Source organism: Nannobrachium achirus, assembly GCF_963921795.1.
Source record: "Nannobrachium achirus genome assembly, chromosome: 7".
Lineage (NCBI taxonomy): Eukaryota > Metazoa > Chordata > Actinopteri > Myctophiformes > Myctophidae > Nannobrachium > Nannobrachium achirus.
In genome coordinates this window covers 49,777,144-49,800,114 of record NC_137816.1, presented here as the reverse complement: position 1 = coordinate 49,800,114, position 22,971 = coordinate 49,777,144, and the positions used below count along the sequence as shown (strand labels likewise).

Below are 22,971 nucleotides of genomic sequence, written 5' to 3'. Positions count from 1 at the left end.
GTGGGTATCACATTTTAAAACTCCCTATTTTTATAGTTATTATTATTTTTAAATAAGAAATGCTTTCTATTCTCTCAATGGGAACTTTCTCTGCCATTATTGACTGCATCTCTTAGGGCTAGGGTTAGATAGACAACTCACAGACTGGCAAATCGCTACAGATTTAATGTACAGGGCTACACAGAGAAAGTGTAGAAGTATGTCATTATTTCTCCATGTCTACCTTTGTTATGGTGTCTCATTCTCAGTAATCTGCTGCTGTGATTTTTCACCATACTTTTATAATGTATATATTGTCTATAAAACAATGGTAAAATGCACACCTATGTGCTTGTGTGAAGTAATGGAGTTGAGACCTCAAGCAGGTGCTCATGATCATGAACAATGCTGTAATCTTTGGAATGGCTGCCTATGTGACAGAATTGTCGTTCTATTATATGAACTAGCCCTTACTCGTTCAAAGATATGAGCTCTGAAATGATGTGCAGTGTGTGGGTTATGGGGTGTGCACTGTGCACACAGTATATGAGGGATGGAAAGTAACTTTAACTGGTGCTTGCATGATAATATGTAGGAGCATCAATGTAAGAAATACCCGTTTCGTTTAATGGCTACAGAGATACTGTGTACCGATCTGCATGATTTTTGGACAACATCTGTAACAGGGCCAGACCCTCCCCCCCCCCCCCCCCCCCCCCCCCCCCACACACACACACACACACACACACACACACACACACACAGACAGACACACACACACACACACACACACACAGAGCTGGTTAAACATGTTGCCTCATGCTAGATGCAGAATAGATAAGCCTCATGCTAGATGCAGAATAGATACACCATAAAAACGCTAATATACAGCATACGATTTGTGAAAGTGACAAACCGGCTTCACAGTTATGTCAGGTATGTTCATATGCTAATGGTGATGCGATTTCAGATCAATTGCTCCAGCCATTGAGGAGAAACGCTGTGACAGACAGACAGACACTCACTCAGACAGACAGACACTCACTCAGACAGACAGACAGACAGACAGACAGACAGACAGACATTTGGAAAATTATATGTTTGATATTATAAACTACAAATACTGACCCTGTGTATGGGGGGGAAAGAAAAACAAGTTAACAAACAATGTTTAAAAGAATCATTGGATCTTTTTTTATTGGTTCCCAGTTTCACTGGAACTACAGTAGAAATATATATGTTACAAAAAGGATACATCATGAGGACACAATAATAGATCATATTGTAGTGTCTAATAAATGTTTCCATTGTCCTTGAATATACAAACACATTAGACAATTTAAACAACAAATCAAGTAACATATACAACCAACATACAGTATACATGACATGTGTGTATAGTGGTTTAGTTCAATACATTTTAAGTTATATATAGCTTATAATAGGCCCATCTATTTTGGTGTAAGCAACATTTCTTTTCACTGCAACCATACATCATTGTAAAAGGTTGAGTTCAGTAAAACATCAGTTTGACATTTTACAAACACAAGTTTCTTTCTTGCTTTCTTGGAGATTTTACTTATTAGAGGTTCGGGCCGCTACGTGGCCCTTACATCTAGAGTTCGCACTTTTATGTCGCACCGCCAATCCGACCGATATGCCCTTATATGGAGATCTCTGTATCAGTCAGTTCTTGTCCCTTCTATGCCCATATTATGGACATGACCCCTTATGTGCCCATATATGGAGCTGACTGATTTGTTTGCACCTGATGCCATGACTACACATTGAGGTTAGACAACACACTCCATATTTGGGTGTAGCTGCATCGGGAACTCCTTATATGGTTATGGTCATAGTCATAGTGCCGGTCCTCCATTAAAACAATTTTAATATAGGATTCGTTGCAATGTGTGTGTTTTGACTATATTGACTCAAGTTATTATTTATGTACAATAGCAAGACGGACATCATATTAATCAAGAGGTCATGTACTTTCTCCCTATAGTTGGGGAAACCTACTTACATCTAACATTCCTTTGCACTCCTATGGTGTAACATAATGCAAACCTTTCTCTGACAGTCAAAGGTAGACTTAAAGGAGTATTTCACCCATGTTCAACCAATCTACATTTTGGTCCTAATTCATTCTGGTACCAGGGGATGTGATGTGGCTTTTTTAGCTGTTACATTGTTATTCTATAAAGAAAAAGGTTTGAAATCTTATTTGAAATGACAAAACCTGCCTACCGATGATGTCATCGGTAATGACCACAGCCCACTTATGAGACACAGAGTGACTATAGACAGAAATGGTGCCATTTTATAATGTGCAGTGCTGGCCCAATTACAGTGTATAAAGTTAAGGTTGAAAATGGGTGAAAGTGATCCGTTAAGGTTATTATGGATATACCTTTAAGGTTTACCCTCATAAAAGACCACCAAAGAAAGATGCCTTTAAACATACTTAATAAAACATACTTTAAAGTCCTCAGTACATTCAGTGACTGTTTGACATTCCAAGAGATCACTTTCACAATACACCAGGGAGGAAAGCACACAAAATGAGTCTGTAACAAAATACTTCTGTGTGTGTCTGCATGTGCACATACTGTACATGCACAATTGTACAGTGTAAAATATTTTATAGCGCCTCACAATTTCATGAATGGAAAGAGTAACAGCCCAAAAACAAAATGCTGTGGTGCACAGTTACTACACATAAACAAATACTGTATGTAATTACACAGTGAAATCCTGACTGTGAATTTAACTGAGTGTAACAAAGACTGACTTTAAAAGCCTGACTAGTGGCCCCAGGGGCCCAACCGTACCAAAGAGGTTTGAACTGACACTGCCCTCCTCACATCCCTGCAATCTTACAAATGGGGATAAAATGTAAACGAAAAGGAAGATTTCAAATTATTATTCCACTGAAGCATTAAAAGTAAAATCATTAATGTGAAATAAAATGCTAAAATAAGCGAACATTTTGCACTACGGTTGGTGCTAGAATCTCCAAAACCAGTAGGGTTCATCCGGAAAATCTGCCTATTAAATGAGGACTTATATTGTGTACAAACTCGACATGCTAGTGCTAGAGAAAAGGTCATTGGCTCATTTCATTTTGAGATATCTTGTGTGTAAGTCAAAGTCTTGGCCTACGGGTGGCGCTAGTGGGTCAAGATCAGTAGGCTTCACCTTCCAGGGAGCATGGAGGTGCTCTGCCTTTAGTGAGGCTAAAACGGACCCTTACGGTTCCTTACAGGACAGTTTTTACACTCTTCAAGTAAAATGCATCCTCAGGATTTTACAGTGTATGTTATTGGCTGGGAACAATACTTCTACGACCACTTCTATTTGACAAAAACCATACTGCATTTCATGCTTAAAGTAAAACCTCAGTTGAAGACTGGCGAGAATCATTTGAGACCTAATAGGTGGTGGGGGGGTCTTCTTCCAGTAATGGTGGGCTGCAAACAGTAGTGAAAAACTGAAAAATAGACCTCTTCTGAAGAAGAAGAAGAAGAAGAAGAAGAAGAACTTGACGCTTGGTGGTTTATCAATAAATGTTCATAGGAACACTGTCCAGTGTGCAGACTTTATTTTTCAGTTTTTCACATTCTTCTGTCCAGCACCTGTTTATCATTTGGAAATGCGTGCTTTTGTAAACTTTCTGTAACAGGAGTGAAACATACACAGTAAAATCAGTAAAAGTTAATTTAACTCGGAGAGTGTACAAACGTAACCAAAGCTGGGTACTAGTGTCAATATGCACTGTCAAATCCTCAGCGCACAGATGTAACCAAGTGGACCCCGTAATGGTTCATTTTGTTACATTTGTACACATTTGTACATTTGTTACAAATGGATAAATTAACGCCGAAGATGGGAAGATACATTATCTAGTGTTGCCTGTCAATGAACTGCAGATTGATGGGGCCAGCAGGGCAGAGCAGGCCGTGGGTTTTGGCCTTGACGTCAGCAGCAGCAGTGATAGGGGAGTCGGGGGACACAGCAATCTGGAACCTCTGTATGAGCTAAGAGAAAAAGAACACACATAATCACACAGCTGGCAAATTACGTGCATGACTCACTGTCATAAGCATACTCAGAAATGATCTATGAATGCGTTTGTGATGTTTCTGGGCACAATGTCAACTTGGGTTGGCTGAGTTGTGTACAAGCGAGTGTGCATGATTTGTGTGTGTGTGTGTGTGTGTGTGTGTGTGTGTGTGTGTGTGTGTGTGTGTGTGTGTGTGTGTGTGTGTGTGTGTGTGTGTGTGTGTGTGTGTGTGTGTGTGTGTGTGTGTGCAGGGATGTGCAGAGAATGTTAGAGAGGCAGGGGCTGGAATTTCTAAAATGGCTTTTGGTGGAAATAGCGAAAATAGCGAAAATAATATTTTCAGTGCTTGATACCACACTGAACTAGAAAATATTGTTCCTTCGAAACAATTGTGGGCTCGCTTCAAGCCAAAAAACAATGGCTATAAAAGTACAAAATGTCAAGATCACAGGCAGTGCTCTATTTGACGTTACTGACGCAATCGGACGCTGCATGCGTGATTTGAGGCATTTTGTTCCAAAAATGTGTTATGCAAAAGTTGACCCACTGGTGGCTCTATAACAGGCCAATGTGAGAGGGGTGGCATCTGTTCCTTGACCTATTGGGAATGTGCGTGCAAAATTTCACGCACATCACAAGCTGTGTTCATGATTTGAGGCGTTTTTGGCCACTTTATCGCTGCTTGATAAAGGTCCTTAGATTGCGTGTAGAATGTTTCATTCAAATTGCTCAAAAATCCCAGGATAAAAACGGGTTTAAGCGTTTTACAAACTGCTCAAAATGATATAGCGCGCCCCTTTGGTCATTTGGTGTGAGATTGGTTTCAGTGATATTTGGACTAACCCTCTACAGTAGTTCATCATGAAAATTTGACTTTGTATGTATGTTTTAGAGGCAGAAGAATAATTTGCATAAAACTGCAATATTCATTGAATTATTAAAAAAGAATGTTTCAATTTAAAAAGAAAATCCGATCTGACAGATCTTTAGATATTTAAGCATTTTACAAACTTCTAAGGCGGAGCTTACTTAACAAAGACACAGATGGCTTCCGCTTGAGTCAAGGCACGAGCGTGTAAGCAACTTGCATGTCTTTAAACAAAATGAGGCATGACTTATGCCCGTTTAAAGTTTGAATTTTCAACGCTTCGTATAGCACCCCCCTTTGGCCAATTGGAATAAGATTGGTTTCAGTGATATTTGGACTAACCCTCTACATCTTTGCCAAATGCCAAGAGCGTGTCACTTTGCATGTATGATTTAGAGGCAGAAGAATGATTTGTTTAACGTACAAACTTCTCACATACACACTAAAAACTGCTGGGTAGATTCATCTACCCAAAATCTGAGTAAAAAATGGTTTACCCATTATGGGTTATTATAATGGTGTTTGTATGTATAATGGGTTGTTTTGTACAGCTCATACATTACCCAGCTGCTGAGTAAAATTGTTTTACTCAGTATGGGTAGTTTTAAACTTAAGCTGGTCACCTGGTATGCAAAGCATGCTGGGAAAAGCATTTCTCTAGGTTTTCAGGGATATTTTCTAAGCTTTTGGTAGCTAAAAATGCTAAATGTATCATATCCATGTGTCTGCCTTGGCAAGCTGACTGTCATATGTCAGAATCTCATTTGTCAGTTTTTGAGCCAAAACCCTAACCGTAACTGCTAGGCTGCTAGCTTATGCTTGAGCTCCCTCCCCCTGCTGTTCTGAAAGAGAAGAACTCAAAATAAGTTTGTTGATCTACTTTAAACTTCTCTGATTATAGCTTTTCAACATTGTTGCATAATTTACAATTATGTACCTTTACGTTGATATTGCTATACTTGGAACAAATTATCCGAGAAAAAAAAACCTGAAACAAATCTTATCTTATGTTAATGTTAAATATAATTTGCATGGTCATTTACGATGAGTAAAATATACTTCCCACATGTGGATAAAATATATACTAAATAATAGTGGTTGACCCAGAGTGAGTAAAAAATTCTACCCAGATGTGGTAGAATATCTTACTACGGTGCTGGGTAGAAAGGACCTACCCATTTTGCTGTGTAAGATTTACTACTGTTGGGTAGGTCCAATAGTTACCCAGGGGTGGGTTATAATACAACCCAGATCGGGTTATTTTCAACCCAGCCGTTTTTAGTGTGTAGCCTGTGTAGATATAAGTTCAAATTTCATGTGAAAAAAGTTTCGTGCCCGTAACGCAAAAGTCCCAGGAGGAGATAGATTTTTACTGTTTTTCATATAATTCAAAATAGTGGGAGATCTAAAGGTCAGAGGTCAAAAGTCAGAGTGTGTCCAGGTTTCGTCAAACAGAGCTATACCTGTTCAAAAGTTTGCACTTTCGAAGGCTTCCTACAGCGCCACCATATGGCCGATTGCTGTCAAAAGTAATAGCACACGTCGCCACAGTAACACATTGATGTATGAATATCGATTTTCGGTGAAAGTATGTTGGAGTAGAAAGGTGCCAAAGTTTTGAGGAGAACTTGCACTGACTGACTGACTAGTATAGACTGATAGATAGATAAATAATGACAATAACATGTGCTCGCCAGCGAGTCCACAACTAAGCAGAATCAAGTCAATACTGGAGATGTGGCGTAATGGCATGGATTTCTTTCAATTCTTTCAACATAAGATGCTGCATTCAAGTTCAAGAGACTTTGGAAAAGGCAATTCTCTTGAATGCTGCCTTCAGGTATGGCATGGAAAGGAGGCATTTGCATTTCTTTCAGCATATAAAAACTGCATTCATGGTCTGGAGAGGGCACTTTTTACAGACAGATAAAAGGGCAGGGGCTCAAGCCCCCTTTGATGTCTATCTGTGCACGTGCCTGTGTGCATGTGTGCATGTGTGTGTGTGTGTGTGTGTGTGTGTGTGTGTGTGTGTGTGTGTGTCCTTCCTTTACCCGTGTGAGTGCCAGGTGCATCTCCAGCTCTGCTATCCTTCTGCCAACACAGCTCCTGATGCCATAGCCAAAGGGGATTGATCCAAAGTTATCAACATGGTCCTTGGTGTCTTTACGTATCCAGCGATCTGGCTTGAATTTTTCAGCATCCGGGAAATTGTCCTCATGCCGAGATGTGGAGTAGTGACAAAGAGCCAACTGAGTCTAACAGTGTATGTGTGTGTGTGTGTGTGTGTGTGGGGGGGGGGGGGGGGGGGGGGGGGGGGGGTGAGAGAGAGAGAGAGAGAGAGAGAGAAACATGTGCATGAGTAATGTAGAATCATGTTACATTTAATTTTGATACCATTGTAATGGTTTTGGCAGAGTAGCAGACAGTGTTTTTTTCCTTCCATGCACGCACACATGCCTGACTCATGGCTATTATGTTGCCCAGTGGCACTGTATCAGCCTTACCCCTTTGGGGATGAAGTAATCGCCCACTACCAAATCATCCTGGGTAATCCGTCCGTTGCCGGGGAGTACTGGAAAAAGCCTGCCAGGAAGGGCGAAGGGTTCCGGACAAAGAGTGTTATTCAACAGCACATACATCATGCTGTGAGTGACTTACTATGTGCAAGAGGAACAGAAGGTAACTGTGAGCGAGAAAGACATGCAGAAAAGACAGGCTCTGTTTACCAATCAATCTAAATGATTCTAATGTTTTAATCAAACAAAAGATGGAAAACTAAATAGACAGCAAGTCGGGAGTTGAGAATCGGTCCAGAGTCAGACTATATACCTGAGTGTTTCTTTGACCAGGCCCCGGATGAGAGGCAGACGAGCCACATCATCAGCCCCAGGGTGCGTTCCATGTCCGAGGGTACTCACCACTTCCTCATAGATCTGCTGCTGTACCTGAGGGTGACGCGCCAATAGGTAGCTGGCCCACGACAGAGTGAAAGACGTCTGAGAGAGAGAGAGAGAGAGAGAGAGAGAGAGATAGGGTGGGCAAGAAAGAGGCAAAGCAGTTTGTTAGGGAAATGTGCAGTCGTTTGGGTTGAGGTGTGGAAGGCGGCCTCTCCACAAATATCCAACATATCGCCGTTGTCGGGTGACAACCTTGTATGTCCAAAACCGTTCGTTATGCATTTATCATTTAAAAAATGTAAACTAGTGAAAACAGCCGATCTACAAGCATACAACGCCTCGCTCCACGAGGCGTTGTGTGCTTGTAGATCTGCTGTTTTCACTACTTTTGTGCGACGGCCTTGTACGATGAAGCAGGGCTTTACTTTGCGAACTTGAAGATACTTGGAGATACGAGGTTTCCACCGGACAACGGCGATATATTTCCCAACATTTTGCTGTCTCTCAACAACTCACATCTTATCTATTCCCATCTAGAGATTATTGCTTCCCACTGATCTCAAAATGCTCCTTCCTGATATTTTCTCATTTCCTTTTTGCGTTTATTCAAACCATCCCTAACTCAACATAACGTTTAAGTGTATAGAGGGTATCTGCACATTTCTAAAGTGACAATTTAAGGACTTTTTAATATATCTAAAATGACACACAGGTTTACTATGTATTTTTGTTGGATTTTTTGGGGGGATTAGTAAAACTATACATTTTTGGAATCTTCAGAGCATGGGGAATCCAAAAATCATTGTTGCCATTTGCTCAGACACCTGCAAAGTCGCCATTTTGGCGACTCAAGTTATTTGACAGAAATAGTTCCCATCTAAGTAAGCACAGGTTTGTTGGACCTTTTGAACAGTAAACATGGTATGTAAAATGCTCCAATGACTGCAATGCTGATGGAAGCTCACCATTAATAAGCTTAGGAGGAATGGAAACCTTCCAAGGTCCTTGAAGTGGTTAATGGCTTTGTCATCAGTTTACAGTTTACAGTTTAGGCATGACGCTTTTAATCCAAAGCAATTTACAATAAGCAGATAATACATTACTATAATAACAAGATAACATGTCAGAACATCAACAACAATATAACACATGCATATGAATATCAATCTAAAACAATAAAATCAGTAAAGAGAAAAACAAAAACAAAAAAAATGTTGATTAGCTTCATGTTTGGTCATTGAGTGTTTCAGTAGTGCTATGGGTCAAGGTGGAGTCTGAAAAGGTGAGTCTTCAGTCCACGGCGAAAGCTAGCGAGTGAGTCCGTTGTTCTAAGTGTCATCATTATCAGGCTTCAAGTAGGCGTTGACCGATGTCTTTTTGGGAAAATCCCAGTTGGGCGGTGTCCCAGTTGGCCGGCGGTGTAGCGTTAGGCGGCAAGCGTACAGCAGCTATGAGACCCCATTGATTTCTCGCCGAAAATTTGATGAGCAATACAATGGTTATGTCACAGTTATCGTCCACGACATTGCAAGCGGCGCGAAGGTCAGCAGACCTTGGCCGTGCGAGTTACGAAGCCGTGGTGAATGCAATCGTTATATTTATGCCCAGGCCGTAAGGCCTGGGCATAAACTGGGACACCGCCCAACTGGGACTAGCCCGTCTTTTTGGAGATTCCAACAAATGTTCTTCCCCAGTCAGCACCAGAAAAATTGTGTAGGCCAAGGAACCCTTGACATTTGTGACATCCAATAACTTGAACTCGCTCGAATATATCTATTTCCTTTTTTTATGTACCTTTGACTGTTGCAAATTTCAGAGAAGTAACAGCAGGAGGACATCAGTGTCGGGTGACACCTGCAAAGTCGCCATTTTGGCCGTTCAAAATGGCAGACATTATAATACATCATTTGTGCTATATTGGCTTCTAGACAACCGGAAACGTAATTAAACATGCCAATCCTATGTTTTCTGGGTCAAGGAATAGAATGAGTAAATGATGGGTGTAAAATATTTCAGACCCCCCCCCCCCCCCTTTCTGGGGGTTATCTATTTTGGGACCTCCCAGAACAGTACGCCAGCCAGTTAATGTCTGATTTTCATAATTGCGACCGTCAGGTCGCACTTACTATCAAAACCTCCACAAACTGTGAGTCAGTCAGTCAGTCCGTCCGTCCGTCCGTCCGTCCGTCAGTCTGTCTGTCACACCTCACACGTCACACTATTGCCCTGCTCATATCTCCGCAACCGTTGCCCCGATCCATGGCAAATTTTGCACACACGCTCCTTGCCTGCCAAACTACAACCTCCAAGGACCCCCGGAGCTCCAGGGACCCCCAGGTCCCTGGGGGACCCCCAGATGTAAAAAATGACCAAATGTGCAAAAATGACCAAATGACCACCCCAACGGGGCTGCTCACGGGGAATTCCCGGGGACCACCGACTCCTGGTGCTTCAGAACGGATGCCAAAGTGGTGGCGCCCCCAGTGGAGGACCCCCTCCACTGCAGCTCACATAAATTGCCGTAACTCGGGCTAGGAGCGTCCGGGAGAGCCGGGGCCGGTACCTATTCGTCCGCCAAGGCAACGCGGAGACCCCACCCCTCATTTCTCACATGGCCCTCTTCTAGCGCCACCATGAGGCCGATTCTTGCAAAACACATTTTTGGACACTGCTCCTACAGATTTTGCCCTAAAATCACACAAATCGGTACACACTATGTCTACACTCATGTCATCAACATGGATCTGTCACATATAGCGCCACCATCGGGCCGATTTTTTCAAACACATTTTTGGACACTGCTCCTACAGATTTTGCCCTAAAATCACGCAAATCGGTACACAGTATGTCTACACTCATCTCATCAATATGGATGTCCCATATAGCGCCACCATCAGGCAGATTTTTTGAACCACATTTTTGGACACTGCTCCTACACATTTTGCCCTAAAATCACGCTGCGACCTGACGGTCGCTTATCTCCTGATTAGGGAGTCTTACTGGTGTTAAGAGTTGTTTTGTAGGTTTTAAAACATCATTCATTCATTTATTACACTTTTAATAAATGATTTAACATCGTTCATTTATTACACTTTTAAAGCAGCCAGAATAACCTTTCTGACTTTTGTTTGGGGTCTTTCCTCACCTGGGACCCCCCAGACAGACCCCTGAGCCTATCTCAGTAATCGCTCTGCTCCTGCTCCAGAACAATGTCAAATTAGATCATAATTGAAGCATATAAGTTGTTGTAGCTGGGCTCTGAAAATAAAAATGTATAGTAGAAAATACCAGGGGTCTTCCACGGGGGGTCCAGGGAGTTACTACAGGGGGCCCGCCATATCTTGATGGGATCTTTTTTTTATTCTTTGTTTTTAACATTTTTGAAACTTTGAATGTTTTTATGAGGGGTTTATGTATTGTACTTTGATGGTTATTAGTATTCTCAGTATTATTTATAACATTTTGGTGTTAGACAGCAGAGATGGGGACTCGAGTTAAAGACTCGTCACTCGAGTCGAATCGAGTGACACTTTTGGCGACTCGTCACTCGACTCGGACTCGCCCCTCAAAGACTCGAGACTCCACTCGACTCGTGATCATAAGACTCGTGAAGTTCACGAGTCTTAAAATATTTTAAGCACTATAATGCATGACAAGCCCGACAAATATTGTCCTTTCCTTCTCCTTTCTTCTTTCTTTCTTCTCTGGTGCGCGGCTGAGCGCCGCTGTACGGCTGAGCGCTGCGCAAGGACACAGGGGCGACCGGGTTGTTTTTCCCAACGTACTTAAGCGCAACGGTGGGGGCCCAGGAGCGCTTCGCTGTGTTCACTTGGACCGCGCAGAGCGGCCCGTTGGGAAAAACGCAGTCTGTCTCGCAAAGCGTGGCAGACACAGCCGTCTGCATGGACCTTTCATCGTAAGATTTAAATATTAAAACGGCGAAATAAAACACACATGTTTAGCTCATCATAAGCTATTGTACTTCAGCTAACTTGGCATTTGTTTAATAATTTGATAAAATGATAGGATTATCTGTGAGAACCTGCTTATCTAATGTCGGGTTTCTCTCCGAGCGCATCCTCCTCTCGTCTTGTTCCACCAGCTGCAGGCAGCTATAGTCTAATAGCTGAGCTCATTAACCCCTCGTACTTATTGTTTAAAGCATTAACGTGAGGTTACGCCCCATGCCCTGTAAGCCCTACTGTTACACTGCTAGAGGATTATTAAATTGTTTTTGTATCTGTTGCGCTCGCGCGTATATAGTGCGTCTTTTCAAAAGAGAAGATCTATATCTAGACGCGCCATGACACGGTGGATTAATAGCTTGCAACTCTGATTTTTTGGGAGCCTTATAGGCTAAACAATATAAGCCATCTAGTTGATTTTGTTAGGCTTATAGGCTGAACAATAAACCTATAGGCTATTACTGTAGTTCATATAGGTTGTTGTCACTAAATTGCTATTGAATATTATGCTGTATCAATGACTAAGTAATGTAATCAATCCTGACATATTGTCTGCTTATATTAATACAGTAAAAGAGTGATTATGAATGAAACAATCATGCAGTTGCCAGTACATAATTTAATTAATATACGCCGGTAACTAACGTCAGTGATGTAAAATGTATTCCCACTAAGAGTACACGTCGCTATGGTAACCCGTATCGATACGTTTTACGTAACTGCCATAAAGTGTTATGTTGCATACTGTCCAGCTGGCGGCTGCTTCAAATAGAGATATTGTGATTGCTTCGCAATTCATATTTAAAACAACATTTGAATACTGTATAGCTCAAACTCTCTTAGGAAAAGGTTAGTACAGAAAGCTACAAAGGTCTACTAAAAGGATTTAAACACAAGAAAGCACAATGGCTTGTTTACATTGTCATTGAGGTCCTTTCGTACTGCATTCAAAAAAGTGTCAAGCAACTGAAGCAAGTGTGGCTGGCTTTGGGATTATTTTATTAACAAAGAAAGTCGTCGGATGATGATCGGGATTCGGGACGGGGACCCTGCTACTATTGGACATAACTGCGTTGCTTCCAAGGAACTTTCACCGAGGATGGAGGCAGGAGGTCTACTTCAGAGATGTTTCCTGGGGGAAATGGATCCATTATTATTAATCGTGGAACTTTTAACTGCCTCCGTAGCGTGACTGTAAGTACATACATTCATGTGTCTTTCCTAATTTAGCCTGCCATGGCTGCCGCTTTAGCTGTATCTGTGAGTACCGGGTGATCATGATGCGCCATGTAACTTTTTTAGCTGGAGGCTAGATCATTATAAAAAATAATTAAAAAAGATATATATGTATATAAAGACTCGTAACTCGACTCGGACTCGCCACTTAAAGACTTGAGACTCGACTCGACTCGTCCCCCAAACTGCCCAAAGACTCGTAACTCGACTCGGACTCGCCACTTAAAGACTCTTGACTCGACTCGACTCGTGATCACGAGACTCGTGGGCATCTCTGTTAGACAGTTATGGTTGACAGCTGTAACTGCAGAGATTGAAATAATGAAAGTATTGCAACTTCTCACTTTGGGTGTGAAGACTAACGTGTCCATTTATTGCACTGCACTCACACTGACAACACAACACACACACACACACCTCTTTGTTATTGTCACCCCAGAACCTCACCTATCCTCTTAAAGAGCCCATGGTCAATTATGCCCAAAGAGATTCACCACAATACAGTAATTTCAGACATGCAGGATCTATTCGTCTTCATCATCGTCATCTTCAATGTCTAACCTAATAGTGTTGACACAGTCTCCACCATAGCATAGAGTGAAAGGCAGGTTATTTGAGGGCAAGACAACTGACTGGAACATACCCTCCACTCTCGAATTCCATCTATTTTCTTCGATTGGTGGAAGCTCAGGGCAATTTGTCAGGTATGATTTATCCCACATTGTGACGTAGTACAGGGGATATAATAGGCAAGTGCAGCACGAGTTGGAGGTAGCATCTCACCCTCCAAGTTTTTTGACAGAAATAGTTCCCATCTAAGTAAGCACAGGTTTGTTGGACCTTTTGAACAGTAAACATGGTATGTAAAATGCTCCAATGACTGCAATGCTGATGGAAGCTCACCTAATGGTGAGCTTGCCAAGGTCCTTGAAGTGGTTAATGGCTTTGTCATCAGTTTACAGTTTACAGTTTAGGCATTTAGAAGACGCTTTTAATCCAAAGCAAACACTTCAAAATTTGAATAAAGTTTCATTATTCGCAAAAACATTTATGCGCTTGGAGTAGGTGGATTTTGAGGCTTTATCGAAAAAACTAAATGCGCATTAGTGAATGGAAACGGGTCAGCCAATAAAAAATGAATAAATGAGGGGGGCACATAACTCGGTAACGGCGCTGAGTTGGCTCATGCGACCGTCGCTAATTCGAATGACACCCGCAAATGGAAACAGGCTAAATTCGCTTTGTCTTAATGCGAATTTCTGATAATTCGCCTCGTATTTTCGAATAAGCTTATGAAACGCAACTTTTGTTTCCCTGCCCAGTGAGCCCCCTTTCCTCTCCTTAAGTCCACCCAATCCCCCTCTAATCAATCCCAGCTTGCACATGATCCGGCAACACCTCAGACAAAGCTTCAGAGGCCTCATGTGATGGACTCACCCAAACACAGCTGTAGATAGCATCCAACCCCCCCGTTCCCCCCATCCCCCAGAATCTTTCTTCTCATCTCACGCCCTTCTCACACTCCTCTACAAGCCCCCGCCCTAATTGCGACTGCTTCGCCGACATTGTCCCACTCTCTTCAGCCTCCCCTTGTCTCACCTCTGTGGAGCCTGTGCCATAACTCTGACTATGGCTAACAGATCCTGACAGCTTCTGTGTGCACCAAGTAAAGGCTAATGCACCCGAGGTCAGGTAATGCTCAGCTAAAGCCAACCCCCTGTCAGGATGTGGCCGTTGTGAGTACAACAAAAACACACACACACACACACACACACACACACACACACAGACACAGACTTTCATCCCCACCCAGCAAAGGCGGGGGGGGTCTTTGCCAGGGGCTGGGGTGGTGGGGATGAAAAAAAGATTGTTTTGGGTGCTGTCAAGTGTAGGGAGGCTACACTGATATGTTAATTCACATTAACATGACAGCACGAAAACAATCTTGGTATTAGCTTAGGGTGACCATATTTTCAGCCGCTCAAACCGGTCCGGTATGTGAACTGTTCCCTAAAACCAGGACCCCAGGACCTGTTACCGTGCACGCGTGTGCCCATTCTCTAGTGTTCGTGCATACACACCACAGGGTTGCATATAGGCAGTGAGTGATTGGCAAACAGTCTCATTGTTGAATTCAGACACGCAATGAATTTGTTTCTGTTTTCTGATTGGTTAGGTGAGCATGTTTTCATGAAAAGAACATGATAAATGTCTATGCAAACACTGAAAACAGCTACTATTATTTTAATTCTGGCGAAAACCCGGACAATTTTGTAGTGAATGTTGAAAACCGGGACATATTAGTGTTTTAGAGACATTTGTCGGGACACCGGGACACGCAGCTTGAAAACGGCCTAACTGGGACGTCTTGTGCCCATACTGTGCACACAAAACACCCATACGATACTGTACCAGACCTGGGGCAAACAGGGTTGTCCTTTTTATGAATTACAAGCAAATTACACCTTTTGGGGGTTTGTTTTGCAAATGATTAGTACATACTTGAGTGAACTTTGTTGAGCAACAGTTTCTGACCATTAAGCAACTTTACCCAACATTACCGACATCATTTTACCCAGTCTGACACGCACACGCATGCACACACACGCGCACACACACACACACACACACACACACACACACACACACACACACACACACACACACACACACACACACACACACACACACACACACACACACACACACACACTAAAACAGATGTCTGGACTCTGGTATAGAAAAGGACAAAAGCCCCCCTGTGTCGATCTAACAGACGGAGACAAATGAGAAGAAACTAAATCTGAGTGAGAACAACTTTGTCAATGGAATATGGGTGTAAACCCCCTGGTTCACTGCTTTGACCCCACGCTGGCAACGCTACACAGGCTTAGATATGGCGCCAGAAACCCAAGCCTTGAAACTCAACACTGACACTGACGCACTCACAGATTCACCCACACACGTGCATGCTCACGTGCACGAATGCATGCATGCATAGACAGACACATGCACGTGCACACTCACACACTTCACAGCCCACCCCTACATATTACACACATATTACACTTCTTTGCACCTCCACTGCACATCCCGCCACACATATACTGTACACCGACCCATCTCGCTGCTTACACAATACACAAGCACGCACGCGCACACACTCACGCACGCGCACACACGCACGCACGCACGGACACACATACACACACACACACACACACACACACACACACACACACACACACGTACCGTGTCGATTCCGGCCAACAGCATCTCTGTCATATTGGCATAGATCTCCTCTAGGTTCATCTCCTTGGTAACTAGCAAATGTGTCAGCAGCCCCCCCTCCACTCTCTCTCCCCGCTCCAGCTGTGCCTTGATCTCCCCCAGTTTCTTATCAACGTGGACTTGGCCTGGGAGTGGACAGAGAATGAAAAGGGTATAGGATGAATGGAGAGAGAAATAATGGAGAGGAAGTGAGGAATGGGGCTTGAAGGACGGGTGTAAAAAAGGAGGGAGGGCAGAGGGAGGACAAGTTATGTAACATAGGTACCCCCACACACACACATGGCCAGAACAGGCGGTATCGTATAGGATCCTATGCAGTTCCACATTCCATTCTGTTAATGGTCAACTGTTTAGCCACGAGAATTCAGCCAACTGAAGAACTAACACAGTGTTCATTCAGTTACAAATGGATAAATAAACACTGGGGATTTTACTGTGAAGCGTGTATGGTTCATAATCTATAAATTGAATCACGTGTATCTCGGAATCCAAATGGGAACGGCGTGGCTCTCATATGGATCTCAGACTTCATGTGGCCAGCCTGTGACTTAAACCGTCTATGATGTATCTGACATTGACTCCAAATTTGGGCAATGTTTCAGCTCAATTCAAGTCCCACTTTCTGATTATTAAAAATGTAAGTTAAACATTTCAAAAGGTTTGAATCATAGGTGAAAAGGATTTACTACTACCAAGTACTAAGTTAGCTAGACTGCTGAAGTGTGCACAACAAATTTGGCAAAGGAGGCCAGCCGGGCCCGTCTCGCAAACTGATAGATCGATCTAACAGTTTGCGAGATTAGCTCCAGACAATCACACACAGACACACAGCCAGTCAGCCACATAGCCTGCCAGCCGTCTAGAGGGTCGGGCTGAATGTCGGACCTGAGGGTCGGGCTTAATGGCATTTTGCGAGCTAATCTCTCAAACTGCTGGAACCGATCTAGCAGTTTGCGAGATTATCTCCAGAAAATCACACACAGACACACAGCACGACCCTCTTATAGACGGCTGGCCTCCGGGCAGAGCCATGCCATAAAACGGCGAGGCTGATAACATTGTTATGTTTGTTTACGCATGTAGGGACCATTTGCAAGGAGCTTTTCAAATGATCTGGTCAAGAGCTGTCCTTTGTTGATAGTATTTATATTCATCTGGTTCTAAAGCTTTGTTATGACTTTATTAACCACATCACACATACCATACCTAGTCTTCATTTGAGAATATTACAGTACTTGACAGAATAATGTATTGCTCAGTATACACTACAAACTCCAAAGGCATCATCTTTAATGTACCCATATTTACGTTGTATAACGAATAACTGCAAAACACTCACTAAATTTGAAGAGGCCATCCCAAGATTTACAGAATTCTTCCCATGGCTTAGGGATGATGGGGCGCAGCCATTTGGGGATGGCCCCAGCATACATGGTGGTCTTGAAGGAGCTGAACATGAGGTGCAGTGCCGTGATGTAGTCCTGTGTGTGCTGGGGAATTTCATTCTCCAAACAACCCAGCCGAGTCTCGTACAAAATGACCGATATACCTGTGAAGAGGGAGGTTGATAAGTGGCTTAGAAATAGGAATAGTAAGCTATGTGTACATTTGGCGGGGTGGGCAGCAATTTCTACACCTTTGCATCATGTATGACAGTCTAATCACTTAACATTTGACTATGAGCACCAAGTGACAATATTTAGTGATAATATTAGAATATAAGACTCTTTATTAAATACCAAATGCAATGCAATGCTCCTTCACATTTACTTTCTCTACATCTTTTTGGGGGCTTTTTGGCCTTTATTTACGTATAGTTTTTCACAGCTTGTAACTGCATGAGTAAGTGACGAATAAATCCCTCTTGATTCTTGATTCCAAGTTTCTCTTTTCCTATCACGTGACTCAACCTTTCCTGTGCGTTATTCAAGCTGATACCTACCCTCCATAGCATATTTGAAGAAGAGGTCATTAACGCTGGTGACAGTTGCACCATCAGCTTCCTGGCTGCGTAGCATGCACACTCTCTTCACCAGGTCATCCACTACTTTGTTCACATCATCTGCGTACACTGCGACGTCACGTGGGCGCATGATGAGCTGTCTGAGCACACTTCGCATCTTTAGCCAGTCTTCCGCCTCACTGGAAAACAGGATATAGGGAATCAGGTTTTATCTTCAACATTTAAAGTTCTGAAAATATTGAACATTCTGGAAGAGGTTAATATGTTGTTTCAATGGTCATCGGTATACCAATGAGAATAACTGTGAAAAGAGCTATAAACACTGTAGCTTTATACTAAGGTTGCATGCAGAGCACATCATTGACCAGGCTTCACTGCCAATAAACACAGAACATTGGGCTTACAACAATGCTTTTCTTTGAGACCTAGAACCCTAGTGTTGATAATGTAATTCTCAGTGAGAAAAAGAGAGACCCACAGAGAGAGAGTTGAGAGACAATAGCCGCTTTCCAATCCGAGGGGTTCGCACTTTGAAGTGCGCATTTGAAGGGCTATGACGTCACTGGGCCGCGCCAAATAGCGTATCTACAAGCTCACAATGCGTTGCGTTGCGACGCATTGTGAGCTTGTAGATCTGTGACTAGTGACGTCATAGCCCTTGAAATGCGCACTTCAAAGTGTGAATCCCTCGGATTGGAAAGCGGCTAAAGAAAGAGAGATAGAGACAGACAGACAGACAGACAGAGAGAGATAATCTAATCAATCATTCCACCTTCCATTCCTAGTATTTTATTTTGGACACTAGGCCAAAGATCAAAGGTCATAGGTGACTCACGCAGAGATGAGCCCAGTGGAACGTCCTCTCATATCTCTGTACTCCTTCCAGGACTCCATGTTGGCCCTCTGTGGGGCCACACCCTCTGCCCTCAGCACCTGAGCCATCAGGTCACGATCTGCAATAGATACCACCAGCTGAGGTCCGAAACGGGATTTGAAGATTTTCCCATACTTCTGCATGTGCTCCATCTGCAAAGCATAAGCACAAACGTTATTAAAACTGCCTATAAACACAAATTATTAAGTGTAGTCACACTTCACTTCAGATTGTTCTTGTTTATAACCATATATTGCTCATCAGGAACCAGTAAATGTACATTTGAGCAGTGTTGTTGGGAATAGGCATACCTTCATTGGAATAAATCTAGCTTAAAATACACACTGTTCATGAGCCACTTATACAGCCTCAATTTAGCAGATTAATTTGTTCTACAGATGTAAGCACTTTATAATTTACTGTAATAAGGAATAACTCTTTTAGGTAGTGGAGTACATTTTGGCATCACAATGACATAATAAATCTATCACAGTTGTATATACAAGGATATTTGTGTCTTAACGATGTACTTAACTCATATAGAGTTACGTAAGTTAGATGTAAATAAGTTATACATCTGTGAATAGTTCATTAATAGTAAGCTAAGCCAAACCTGGCCTTTGATAACCCTGCTTGCCATCACTGTTTTCTTGCTTTTCCGCAAACAAAACAATTGTACGTGTTTACAGTTATCAGTATCACTAGCAGGAAGGAAAAGGCCTGAGTTCTTATGGTGACAGCAGAGCTCTAGGACAGTTAGCTGACAACTTAAAAGCTATTATTGTTGACAAAAGTGAAAAAGGTCTTTGTTTCCTATATATATTGATTGTATAGGCCTAGTATACTACTACTACTACTACTATTATTATTATTAATAATAATAATAAACATTGTACAAGGCCAATTATTCATCATGGCATTGCATAATGGAGATTTGACTTTTCCATCCCACTTCCATTGACTATAATAAACAATACGTTTCCTACTTTAATTCTGTGCCATCAATAATTTTGTATTTTTTTGCAGAAAGAATTTTGGTAGATACAAATTGGTAATGGCTAGAACAACATTTTCTAGGTAGTGGTAGCTATACCTCTTTTGATCAGTGTAAGTGCTGAATGAAAGGAGTAGCTTTATAGTCCAGTAATTTTAGGCCAAAATTAGGCTAAACCTAAAACAAATTGCAATAGTAGCAAACTCAACTGATTCTGTATCCTCATTATGTCCTTAGTGAGGGAAAACAAGTCCCAAGGTATACACTACACTATAAAGGAAAAATGACTCCCAAAAAAATCTGCTTTAAGTGGGATGTGAGGGGTCAAACTAGGGGTTTTTAATTATTCTGAATCCATTGCAAGCATTTGTTTTGCATGAAAAACATTCCTTGGGCAAGAAATGGCCCCTCAAAATGATGGTTTAGTGATGAGTCATCAATTTTCACAGTCTTTTGGGGTCCGTTTTTAGCCCAAGGGATGTTTTTCATGCAAAACAAATGCTTGCAATGGATTCAGAATAATTAAAACCCCCTAGTTTGACCCCTCACATCCCACTTAAAGCAGATTTTTTGGGAGTCATTTTTCCTTTATAGTGTAGTGCAGGGGTAGGCAACCTTAGGCACGGGTGCCAACATTGGCACAGGGGAGGGTGATCACTGGCACACTGACTGAAGTGTGAGAGAGAGATTTTATTTTATTTTAAAAACAAATCTTTTTTTAAACGTCAATTAAATGGATTTAGCTCATTTATAGCAAATTACATCTTGCACAAAATTCTACATTCATTAAAACTCTGAACTCTGACTGCTGAGGGAGTCGGGGAGATAGGTGGATTATTGCTCCGAGTTTAATGATCGTTATGTCCTGCCAATCAAAATAGGTCAAAATATTTGTCATTACAATGTATGTTGACATGGCACACTGACACTCTAGAAAATAAAAACATGGCACTTCATTTCAAAAAGGTTGCTGGCCCCTATAGTAAGTGAAGGTAGGTAGGTCGTTTTCAAAACTTTGCCCCGATGGGATTCCTTGGGACTTTTTTTCCCTCACTAAGGACATAATGAGGATACAGAATCAGTTGAGTTTGCTACTATTGCAATTTGTTTTAGGTTTTTTCATATAATGACTGGACTATTAATAGACCTACTACTTTTATGTTTCCGATGGTAGCCTTGTATTGTATTGTAGGCTAGCTTTTCCCTTCATTTTCGAGCAGAAACGCATTTCTGTCTAGTGTTCTGACTGAGTCTAGAATTACGTTATTGCTAAATCCATGTGAATCAACAAACATGTTGTAGGCTAGTTGACTGGTCCATGTTGTCAAAAGTTCCCAAACGTGCGCTTTTACGCAAACAGTCCATGCGTGCCATTTACGCAGTTGAACACCGGTCATCAAACTAAAATCATTGTCATGGGGAAGAGAATACACCATACACCCTGGATGGATAGATTTGCATGCAGAAAAAGAATAAAGAAGACGGGCTGATGGATTACCTGGATTTCGTGGATTCTGCTAAAACCATCACGATAAAAGAACTCAACCAAGTTGCCGACGGCGCCCGGTCCAGGCATCTCCTTCAGCGACTTGACTGGAGTTTTCCTGCCAACATCCACCGGTGTGATCAAGCTCTCAGGCAAAGCTTCGTCCTCGGCTGCTGACATTGGTATTGCCTCGCTGGCTGCGGACTTGTGCAGAGCCCGCAAGATAAGGGACAACTGTTTGTGAAGCATTTCGCTTTGAAAGCTCTTGCCGCATAAGCGCATATTATTCTGCAGGGCCATTTTTTAGATTTTATAACTGCTTTGTTTTGCTTAAAAATATATATAAATAAAATCCACACAAATTCTTATAACACGTAGTTCAAGTCTGCTTCTCGTAATAAGGATGCATGTTCCCTGCACGTGAGCAATCTGTCCTTAAATAGCATTGAATTGTTGAATATGTGTAAAGAGTTGCTTGTGCAACCAAAGGAGTGGAAAAGGATTGGGTGTTCGCTTCAAAAGAAGGAGGGATAACAACTCTGTGCTCGGGTGTGGGCGTATCCTCGCTCCAAAAAACGGTTCATTCTTCCTTTGGGAAGGAGGAGTGTGAACACATGCAGCGTGTCAAAACAGTTACATTACAATTCAATTGATTGGGAGAACTTCGTGAGTTCGTGGAAGTGCGGGAAGCAGCGGGATGCAAAGCCCTCTGGAGCAGTGGTTCTCAACCTGTGGGTCGGGACCACCAGGGGGGTCCCCAAATTATTTTGAGGGATACCCAGATGATTAACTTTAATGTGCAACATTGTTTTCTCACTCAACAGTAAACAAACCAACATAAAGTTTAAGTGTATCTGCACATTTCTAAAGTAGGCCTAGGTCTAACAATTAAGGACTTTTTAATACCTCTAAAATGACAAATTAAACATTATTGGCCAAATTGTCTAATATTAGAGGCAGAAATTGTGAAAATAGCCGATCTACATGCTCACAACGCCTCGCAACACAAAGTGTAATGCCTCAACTCTTAGAACTCGTTAGATCCACAATAGGTATCTTTACCTGAGAAATGCAAAATTATTATGAAACCAAACATTATTACACATGATGGTTATTAGCTGATGATTAATAGCCTATAATTAAATCATGTTTCAAGAATCATATAAAATGGTAAATGGTGCATTTATATAGCGCTTTTGATCCAAAGCGCTTTACAGAGATTGTGCATTACATTCACCCATTCACGCACACATTCATACACCGGTGGCGGAGGAAACCATGCAAGGCACCAACCAGCTCACCGGGAGCAAAGTGGGGTTCAGAGTCTTGCCCAAGGACCCTTCCACATTAAC

The 22,971-nt window shown here is 42.2% G+C and overlaps 1 protein-coding gene across 1 annotated transcript; it reads right to left on the bottom strand.

Annotated features, from left to right (window-relative positions):
- Positions 1-1,376: 1,376 nt before the first annotated feature.
- On the bottom strand, positions 1,377-21,726 carry cyp27c1 (cytochrome P450, family 27, subfamily C, polypeptide 1). Its single transcript, XM_080729302.1, has 9 exons — positions 21,632-21,726; positions 19,101-19,291; positions 18,245-18,444; positions 17,642-17,851; positions 16,264-16,427; positions 7,743-7,909; positions 7,418-7,496; positions 6,965-7,168; positions 1,377-4,019 (listed from the first exon to the last, which is right to left on the bottom strand). The coding sequence occupies exons 1-9, from the start codon at positions 21,707-21,709 to the stop codon at positions 3,885-3,887; spliced, it is 1,428 nt and encodes a 475-aa protein (XP_080585428.1). The 5' UTR covers positions 21,710-21,726; the 3' UTR covers positions 1,377-3,884.
- Between the last annotated feature and the right edge of the window lie 1,245 nt (positions 21,727-22,971).

Coding starts and splice junctions, on each gene's coding strand:
- cyp27c1 (XM_080729302.1), bottom strand. CDS start 21,709: ATGCCTGGACCGGGCGCCGTCGGCAACTTGGTTGAGTTCTTTTATCGT. Junction 16,428..17,641: donor GGATGGCCTCTTCAAATTTA/GTGAGTGTTTTG, acceptor GTCCACTCCCAG/GCCAAGTCCACGTTGATAAG. Junction 7,910..16,263: donor TGTTGGCCGGAATCGACACG/GTACGTGTGTGT, acceptor TCTCTCTCTCAG/ACGTCTTTCACTCTGTCGTG.